The sequence below is a fragment of the Manduca sexta genome, chromosome 28, assembly GCF_014839805.1.
Source record: "Manduca sexta isolate Smith_Timp_Sample1 chromosome 28, JHU_Msex_v1.0, whole genome shotgun sequence".
NCBI lineage: Eukaryota > Metazoa > Arthropoda > Insecta > Lepidoptera > Sphingidae > Manduca > Manduca sexta.
The window spans coordinates 2,200,558-2,211,035 of NC_051142.1; the positions used below are offsets into that span (position 1 = coordinate 2,200,558).

A 10,478-nucleotide genomic window follows, 5' to 3' on the forward strand; every position below is an offset into this window, starting at 1 on the left:
AAGTTTCTCTGTAACTACAATAATATCTCTCCCATTTGAGTTTAAATATGTATTATGACGAATGATGTGCGAAACGCTCGTCACGGTGATACGCGAGGCGTCACCAGAGAGTGCGGTGTCGTATAATATATTATTTTGTGCTGGGTACATGGATGTATGTTCAAGATTTCTAGTGCAATTTTTATATTATTTAATTATTATTTTATTATTAAACCGGCTTCACTGTACGTTATATTAAGCGAAGTGAAGCCTAACAAAGTAACGCTCAAAAAAAGTCCGGACCGGCAAAAGAAGCAAGCATCCCCGGATTTTATAGCGACATAATATTTAAAAAGTGACAAACTATCGAATGCGACATCGACTTTCGTGTAATTACCGAAAGTCGATATTGCATTCGATAGATTGTCATTTTTCAAATGTAAATGGTTTTTTGCAAATATATATAATAATATCAGCCCTGTATTATATACTTGCCCACTGCTGAGCACGGGCCTCCTCTACTACTGAGAGTTAGAGGACTTTTTGCAAATCCCTCATTGTAATTCTAAAGGTGCGATATAGGTTATGATAAATTATTTTTTTGTTTTTTAATTTATTTGGTACAAGAAATCATAAAATGAACACATACTAAAAACGCCAATAAATAATATCACAAAACGATTACTACCAATACTAATAAAGAATTCTATTTCATTTTAGCTACTAATAGATAGCCAAAATCAGGTAAAATTCTCCATTCACCAAAATCTCCTTAAATACTTAACACGTCGTAAAACAGGATCTCCCAAATAGAATCGCGTGGGAACTGATTAATCAGGCGGGACACTTAATCTAGCCATGTTGGCGGTTAGGGGCGCCTAACTGGAGCGTTACCGTCGAACCAACGTCGTAAACCGGGCGAAGATACGTCGAAAATAACGTGTTATCATCCTCGTATAATATTACGAACGCTGGCGGGTTTTGGAAACTGAGTATCAAGTTTATACCTACATGAAGAAGTGGTATCAAGATGGAGGTCTTAAGATCGCGTTCGGGATATGTTGCCTAGAGTGTTTTATTCGTATAATATTACGTACGCTGGCGGGTTTTGGAAAACTGAGTAACAAGTTTATACCTACATGAACAAGTAGTAAGAGTTTAGTATCAAGATGGAGGTCTCAAGATCGCGTTCGGGATATATGTCGCCTAGAGTATTATACTTGTATAACATTACGTACGCTGGCGGGTTTTGGAACACTGAGTATCAAGTTTATACCTACGTGGAGAAGTAGTGAGAGTGTTAAGATGGATGTCTCAAGTTCGCGTTGGGGATATATCTCCCACATGAAGAGGTAGTGAGAGAGTGTGGTATCAAGATGGTGATCTCAAGTTCGCGTTCGGGATATGTCTCCTGCATTTTTTGAATGTAGCAGTCTGGTTTAAGGCGTTTTGACGAGTTTTAGTATATTTTTATTTGCATCAGTTTACTGAACTGTACGTCCTTTTGTGTCTCACGGAGACGATGGTCGCTATCCGGGATATAAAATATATCCTACCACCAGCATTGCTTGTATACTTCAAATATTATATTTGTGGTAAAAAAACCGGAAGTTATAGACACAGAGTGGGCGTGAGTATCACTTACTAGGTAGACAAGATAGCATGCAGACGCTATCAACTTGTTGCACTAGAAAATATATTAGAGCAACATACAACGCACTTACTAGTATTTTGTTAACAGACTTCAAAAAATGAGGAGGTTATCAATTCGACGTATTTTTTCATTGTTAAGTTTTCTTAAACAGTTAATTGCCTTACCACACACAAATATTTTAACAACAATCCTGCTGAGTTAATCCGTCGATAATTCTGAAATCTTAACATAAAACTTTCTGTAGTTCAGATTCACTCACACCTTGTTAACTATTCCGAGTCCACTGAAGTCCCATGAATTTAACCTTATAGCAGTGAAGTGGTATAAAAATATCGTTGCATTCGTCCGCCAGTCGCCCGCGGCCCGACGATATCAGACGGCGAAATCTCCGCGGGAACGAAACCGTATTCAATTTCCGCCCAGTTTTTCCGCGAAACTGCTTTTGTGGCATGAACATGGTAGGTTCGCGAAAGCGGATTTAAAGGCGATAAGCGGGTGAATTTTTGGCACGGATAAGTGTACATAGTAAAGTAGAATCCACTTAATTTTTACATGGACATAATTAAAAACAAGGGTAAAAGAGATAACTTAGTAATAAAATTACAAATTAACATCGAGTTTGGTTAAAATATTCGGTAGCCAGCATGTTTGCGCTTATTACAAATAACTACAGTATTATTTTTATAATAAATAATTGGTTAAAATATTCAGTAATTAGCATATTTGAAATTATTATAAATACTCTATTATTATTAAAATAAATAATTCAAAAGCTTTAGATTTCTAGAATTACCAAGATTTCATGTGACTGCGTAAATTTTTAATATTTGCTATTATTATTAGACTGACGAAATCACTAATAAATAGTAGGAAGTATAATATAAGATTTGATCTCTTCAAAGTTAACCCGCTCCCCACCATACTCCCACCTTTAATACTCAATCATACATCGGCGTGAAACTAATTCTGCATCGCTCGTGCGCGGGCAAACGCGTCGCACCATCAATTATGCACGGCATCGCGTATACCATCTGATGGGAATTTATATTAAACAATCATCCTTAATGTTATTAATGTGGAATGTTGTGGTAGCAGGAAAGAACCATTGATTTGGATGAATTTTGTAATAAATTATAAGTCAAACATTCTGAAACTACTTACCCAGGGTACCCAAAAAACTGGCTGCCAGACTTTAAGTAATTGTGAGCTGATTCTGCCTAGACCACATTCTAGCCAACAATTGTTTTAATCGTAAAATGTAGGTAAACATTGTAACGTTGACTTTTCGGACGACTCACAACTCAGTCTCACCTCGTGACCATAACGGCTGCAAAGTCTTCGAAACGTCGGGAGAAACTTATAAAATAAAAGTAACCGCGATAAAATCCGTAAAATAGTTTTATTTAGTTGCCTAACATTCGCGTAAACATAAGGAATCATCACACGTTCCTATTAAGCATATTAAACATTTTTTTCCTAACAATGTTACAAAGGGTAGATGTTTGCGACGTGAATAACTATTCTTAAATACATTTCGCTTAGCATTAATTTCTATTCTCAGCAGTTTAGAATGACACCGGCTTGTCAATTCTGTATGCTTGAAGTCAATGTGTCAAAACAAACTGACGTGTGGAATAGTTAGAATAATAATGGATAGGGACTAGTGACGGGTGTTAGAACTACGAGGAATAATATTGTCGATATAAATGAAATTGAAATATCCTCTTGCTAATGAGTATTTCTCAAAATATAAATTAAAGCGCATACATCCTTTGGTCCTGCGCTTGATCTCTATCCGATCATGTCGGATTGCCGCCTCACAAGAGTATGAGCCAAGCTTGGAAATAGGAAGCTCACGGTTCTAACTTAAGTTTACTAATTGGATTATTGGCGCCATTTTTGTGTAAATGAATGAACCAAGCTTACTCATATACAACTAGATCACACATAACACCACGCCTGTAACCCGGAAGGGCTAGGTAGAAGTGCTACTAATGATCAATTTTTTCTTGTGTATCCCGTCCCATGGCAGATGGTGAGCCAGTCGCCATATCGGGCAAAAGTTTAACACAATCAAACTTGACCGAGTATACCATATTAGTTATTTTCACAAGCATTTTCATTTCGCTTCCTTAGTACTTACATAATGTCTCATAACATTAATTTCTTATTTCCCGCGGATTTAAGAGTGCGGCGTCGTCGTTTCTAGAGAGGACACGAGAGCCGTCTAATAGTGGTCCGCAAGAGCGGTCAAAGTAGGCTGAGCACGAAAGTGGTATATATTTTCTCATTAGCGGTTATTTTTGAGACGTAAAATATGTTCCGTTTAGTTAATTTGTGTCATTCTGGATTCATGTTTTTTTTATTGTATTTTTATTTGTTAGTGTAGTTTTCTTTAAATTGCTACAGCTCAAAACTTTTTTTTAAAGTCTTATACCATCCTATTTTTGCTAAAAATAACGTATTGAAAAAGTAGGCATTTAAAAAAAAGGGTTTTTTTTTGTAACGCTTACTTTTTTCTTTTTTAGTTTCACTATGACACAACTTGCAATTACGTCATAAAATAAATAAAATATCGTACAACTTCTTACCTTAGCCGTAAGTCACGGCTCCCAAGTTCTACACAACTGCAATCGATTGTAATAAGTTTTGGACATGTTGAAACCGGAGTTTCGATATTTGTCATAGCTATTTTATATTTATGCACCTCACCTGGAACAATACTTCTTAGTAGCTAAGTTAAAAAGAACAGTCGCTGATGTGCATTTTATCAGTCTTACTTATAATCATGTTTTAGCGTTAAGAGGTGGTTAAGAACTGCTTAAATAGCTGTCAAAAACAGCACCGGTTTCCTAGTTTAAACTTTATTAAGAGGCAAGATGTGCGGGTTTTGATTTACAGCTGATTAAATTTGTGTTTTAACTAAGCATAGTTTTGCGATTTTTTTTTATAAGTGAGACTGTATATTAATAATTCACATGCTAGTGGCTTTGCCTGCATCAAGAAGTATTTATGGGATAAGTCCTGCTATGTATTTTTCCGGGGTAAAAATAGCTTGTGTCCTTATAACTAAATAACTATCTCCATAGCAAATTTCATTGAAATCCGTTAAGTAGTTTTAAATGTAAGGATGGACTTTTAAATCTCTGATCAATTAATGCTCTCTTTGAGAGTTTCTATCCCATGCAATTCCTATTAAAAGCCACAATTCACAAAAGATGTTTTCTAATCTGGAAATGGAACTAGAAACTCACAGTTAATTTTTCTATTTGCAGTAAATCATAGAATGACCAGCGCGGGCGCAGCTCGTGAGTAGACGCCGCTGCCTGCTTCACACGCCCGATGGGCAAGACGTCCGGGGGCCGCCTCGACGCCGGAGTACGCTCGCATAGAGTCGCGAACAGAAGGTTGGTACAAAATACTAATTCTAATGTATTTAGGAACATTTGAAAAGGAAATAATAATGAAAATTCACAAGAGGAAAAAGAATTATATGTTATGGCATTTACAGAAAAAAGTTATTTGAAAGAAGAAGAAAGAAAGCAATTTTGCAACAAACACAAGATACATAATTATTATGAGAAACAGACGAAACAGATCAAAAGCCCTTAAAACTATGTTTGTCCCAAAAAAGCTTCAACCCAGCATTATGCTGACAGTGAAGCTAGCGTTGATCTTCCGTTAGGCCGTTTTTTAGTTGAAATCACAGAGGATAAAAAAATCTTGTAATATTTATACGCAAAAGATAAGCAATAATAAATTTTGAACATATGTTCATGGTATATATACACTACTCAATATTATATTATGTACAGTATGTAAATTACACTCACGCCTTCTTTCTCCGAAGGAGTAGACAGAAACATAACTAAAGTATGTATCTGTTATTCAAGTGTATTCAGTCTCATGATATGATAGCGAGCGGGCTTATCGGCCATAGCGTAAACATTCCAAATAATTTTAAACAATTATTCGCTTACAACTTCTGATGCTGTTCGTAAGTTGTTTATTTGAATGTCTTTGATTATGTTGGCACTGAGAGATCGATAAACGGCACTATAAATAAACATGACACGGTAAGAATGAACTCGACGCTATACTAGTCAAATAATAGCTAACAAGGATGTACGAATATCTCATTAATATACTTACACTTTTATACCAGAAGGCAAAGGTAGGCCTCTGCCTAGCGCACTACTTGTGTCTCTACACAAGTAGTGCGCTTACGATTCGCCAAACTTATTTTCGACTGGCACACTATTATTAGGTCCAAGGTTTTTTTTTACACACACACACACACACACACATACACATTATCATGCATTTATGTTGTATTGTAGGGGTATGCAAAGGTGCAACCAGGGCACCCACTTTTCGCCAAGTGTGTTCCCTTCCACGATATGATATGGAATGAGCCTATTGCCATATCGGGCACAAATTCCAGAATCAGGGATAATACTAAGCAGAAAAATCCAAATATCACTTTGCCCTACCGGGTTTCGATCTCAGGACCTCAGGGCGCTGCCGTACCGCACAAGCAGTACAAACACGCCACCGTGGAGTCGTAATTTCAGTAAAGTCAATTTTTATTTATGTTGCCTAAATGAGTTTTAAATTACCCTGTTGATAAAAGTCAATAATTCATAGTTTCTCATTTATTTATCTCTCGAAATGACTTGAAACTTTAGTGAAAGTTATAATATTATACATGCAGGAATTCCCAGCAAGAGGTATGCAAAATTGCGAGTATATGGTCAGCGTCACGACACAAATAGAACTATCCTTCAATCCGCACACAACGGCTTTATAAAGACACCAACTACCCCAACTACTACATTTCTCCCACTTTACTGCATAAAGTGAATCATTTCCGGCGCTGACCATACTCGCAAGCCTGCACGGACCAAATAGTCCCCTCTTTGCCTTCTAATTTTTAATTACAATATTTTATAATATCTAAACATAATATAATTTGACACTTTTCTCGCGAATACTTGTTTCCATAAAAACTAAACAACCGGAAGTCCAAAAATAAATCAAATAATTCATTAAATCATAAAGAACGCGCCGTCATATATAAAGAAGTCATAGATTCATGTGAAATATATAATTTAATTTGTACATCAAATGTAATATTGAACCTTGAATCCTTGAAATAATGAACAAGCGATCTATTACTAGCAAACACCCATACGTATTTCGTTTGAAGTTTGGAGTTCGTGGTACACAATAGTTGTCTTTTATTTAACAGAAATTTATTCGTCCCAATCTTTGACCAGAAAAATTAAACATTGTTCTAAAATAACATCAAACAGTTGTTTCACTTCAATCAGGCGTCTCACCTCGTGGGCAGCTCGGCGGCCACCATGTTACGACACAAGAAATGTGTTACACGATGACACACAAAACAATATCCACATCCACAGGTGTGAGAAATTATAAGAATTGAATTTTTCTTTGTCTTTTATGACAAATATTTTATTTTATTTAGTAGGTTTATATACAATTGACATAAACATCTTTTAAATGACATATCGGTGTAAAGTAGGTAAGTAAGTTTTGTGGAACCAGCTAGAGAGCATTTTCAAATAAATACACGAAGGATCGTGCGAATCCACCTACAATTGAAGTATCTTTTATCCTTATTTGAAGTTAGGTTTTGCTATTTTTACTTCTAAAATACTTTATTGACCGCAAAGCGTGCGGTATCACAGTCTATCTAAAAGACATTTAATTTTTCATTTACACTGCCTTATTTTATCTGAAAGTCATTAAAAACTCCAAATGAAATTTCTAGCTGACCAAATAAATCATTTTCTGTAATTTCAAAAATGTCTTCATATCGAGGACCATATATCACTAACAGAGATTTGAATGATATGAGGCCCCAGGCGAAAGCAAAAGAAGCGAAGATAGGTCCCGGGCGAAGCAACAAAAAAAATCCCGGTTTCTAAAATGTTGTCGGTGCGATCGTAATGGTCCGCCAAGGCACCGCATAAGGTCCCTGTAAGCGCGAGGCCCTCGGTGGAAGTCTGTCTCACCTCCCCCAAAGTATCTGACAACTAACAATATATTACCTCCATAAAATAAGAAGTGTGAAGCTATAATGTTTAATTAACACAATCAGATCGCACGCCGTTAACTCAATATCTCATTTTTAACCCGTTGCTCGATTTGGAACCGTTCCAGACATTTTTCTGTGTGAATTAAATGAACGACCGACAATGATTTTAATTTGCGGTCGTCGCTTTGTTGTAGGACAATGACGTCATTGGAAGCTGTGAATAAATCGTAAAACTGATTTATGTTATATATTTTTCATTCTTTTAATTCCCAATTGTGCCGAGATAGTACTCTAATAAATAATAATAATAATTTAGAATCGCAATAGGTAGGCATAGTTAAAATCAAGCACTAAAAAAATATCGCGCATAAATAATATCTACGCAAATTTATTTTAGTTTCTTATTCCTTTATTCAAAATAGTCTTTACTATATTAGTGCAGCATCAAAGGCAGACGAACACTTTAATTTCGTTAGGTTCAACTAACACAGATAATAGCGGCACAGTTTAAACGAAAGTAACAAATCACTCAGCCACTAACACAAGTACAATAACAGTAACAATATATAAAATAACAGCAGTAACTGTTACTCAAAACACCGAATCGGTTTCGGGTTGTGAAGAAATATCACATCCTTTCATTTCACATTTCACGCGCGGAAAAGAGATAATGTCAAAAGAAAAATGAATGTACAAATAAAGAAAATAAATGACAAAAGTAATGTGTCAGTAAGGTCGCCACCTTTCCTCCAGAAAATTGAAACACCGTTTCCACTAACCATATTGTAATATTTCTACTTACCCCTTGTTTAGAGAGTCGGGAGTTTGCTGGGGCAGGCGCGGGCGTGCGGGGTGCGCGCGCGCAGGGGGCGCGGGCGGCGCGGGGGCGGGCGCGGCAGTCGCGGGCGCTGCGGGCACGTGGCGGCGGCGCGAGCGGGCCGTGCAGCCGCGCAGGCCCATGGAGATCCTCACCAGCATCTACGCGCTGCTCTCCGGCGGCGTATGTCTCAAGATCATCATGTAGAGCTAGCTTAAATATAAGGCTCTATGTAGTTTGATACATAGAACCCTCTTTAATTTTAGCTCTTATTATAACTGCATAATATAATATTAATATGAAGTACCTACTATGACAGTTATACCCTGTCAATACATGCAGCATGTAAAGTCCATACTACAAATAGCTTAATTTTTTTCCAATATATTAAAATTATAATATGAAATTGACCAAACGATTTTGTTTGAACTTGTATCTTAAAACCTTAAATATAATTGTGCAAAAATTATCATCCCTCTCATTCAATTAAAATATTCCAAATTCCATACATAAATGTTTCATTTCATATTTTCCTTTCAAGCAGCAAGGAGTGAACCCCAAGATCGACTCGATAGCGTTCCGACTTCACTGTGGCGCGACCACGGCGGCGCTGCTCGCAGCGAGCGCGGCCCTGACCACGCGCCATCTAGTGGGCAACCCTATAGACTGCATACACACAAGGTAACTAGCCAGGTGTTTAGATCACGTAGTTCCACCCGCCATTCATAGATGGCGTTTTTTACGGATTTAGCATAGATGGCGTGAGAAGGAATTATTTTCAGAATTTCAGTGATGATTTCAATGTTCTAGCGATTATAGAATTGGATGTAATTTTGTATCCAGTGCTATTCAAAGAAGGTAATTATTAAATATATTTCTATTTTTGAAATTGGTTTTGTGGCATAGGATTTACATTGTGATAGGTACGTAACTTAAGTATATTTAGAAAATATTCAAAAGTTTCTTACGGTGCCTGCCGCTAAAATATTCAATAAGCTATAATTTCTATTCTCTGATCCCAGGGACATCCCAGAAGACGTACTAAACACGTACTGCTGGATCCACTCCACATTCACGGTGGCTGGCGAGGCAGGCACAGGGGCCGTACCCAGGCGTGCGCGGCGCGGGCACGTCCCCCAGGCGCTACGGGAAGTACTACCAGTGGGTCGCGTTCACACTCTTCTTTCAGGTCAGTGCCCTACTCTTTCTGTGTTTATTCTTCATTTAGGAACAATGCAACAATTTTTACAAAGAAAGAAGCGTGCATTATGACGCTATCTAAAGACATCTTCTTTGAAATATACTTTGGGATAAGAAATTACTATTGGTTTTTCGAAGGTTTAACGTTTAATAATATAAAAATAATACTACTTATTTAAATATTTTTCCAAAAGAAACATCTTAGGTTAAACTCGTGTTCTACGCATATAAATAATCCAAATCTACAATTGTATTAATTTATTAAATAACTATTTAACAAGTTATTTACCTCAGCTGTATACTTTTTATGTGGTTTATTTTATTTGAACTGTATATTTCAAGAGACGACTCTACCATGCAAGGTAAGTACAAATTTACTTATTATATCTTTATTATTCGAGTCAAATAATCAATTTAATTTATATACATTTTTAAAACATATTATATTTATTCCATGTTAGTGGTAGATATGAGCATACAGCTCTCTTTCGCACGATTTGACTTACTACATTCTTTAAGTCTCTCCTTAACTAAACTCGTTTCAAAAATGTATGCGAGTATTAAAACTATTTACAACTTTTAGTACGTCTATTACAGCATTTAGTTAATTTGATAGTTATTCGCGTTCGGGAGGTCGAGTGAGCCCTCAATCTGAAGTGGCAACTCGGCGAGTGGGCCTGCAAACAATATCGATTCGGGATGTTGCTGAAATAGAAGCGATTCAAAAACCCCAATTCGTTCAAACCGATTGTAAAGAAGTGTTC

At 36.6% G+C, this 10,478-nt stretch overlaps 1 protein-coding gene and 1 long non-coding RNA gene across 2 annotated transcripts in view; both read left to right on the forward strand.

The window, feature by feature from the left end:
• The window catches only part of LOC119190982, a 35,413-nt gene extending 26,826 nt beyond the window's left edge, over window positions 1-8,587 (forward strand). The window contains exons 2-3 of the long non-coding RNA XR_005113324.1: window positions 4,909-5,040; window positions 8,511-8,587. This is a non-coding gene — a long non-coding RNA (uncharacterized LOC119190982). The remainder of the gene's footprint in view (window positions 1-4,908; window positions 5,041-8,510) is intronic.
• Window positions 8,588-8,601: 14 nt separating this feature from the next.
• Window positions 8,602-9,786, forward strand: LOC115455093. The gene is made up of 3 exons (XM_037444665.1): window positions 8,602-8,697; window positions 9,059-9,195; window positions 9,537-9,786. The coding sequence occupies exons 1-3, from the start codon at window positions 8,656-8,658 to the stop codon at window positions 9,784-9,786; spliced, it is 429 nt and encodes a 142-aa protein (XP_037300562.1). The 5' UTR covers window positions 8,602-8,655.
• Window positions 9,787-10,478: the final 692 nt, after the last annotated feature.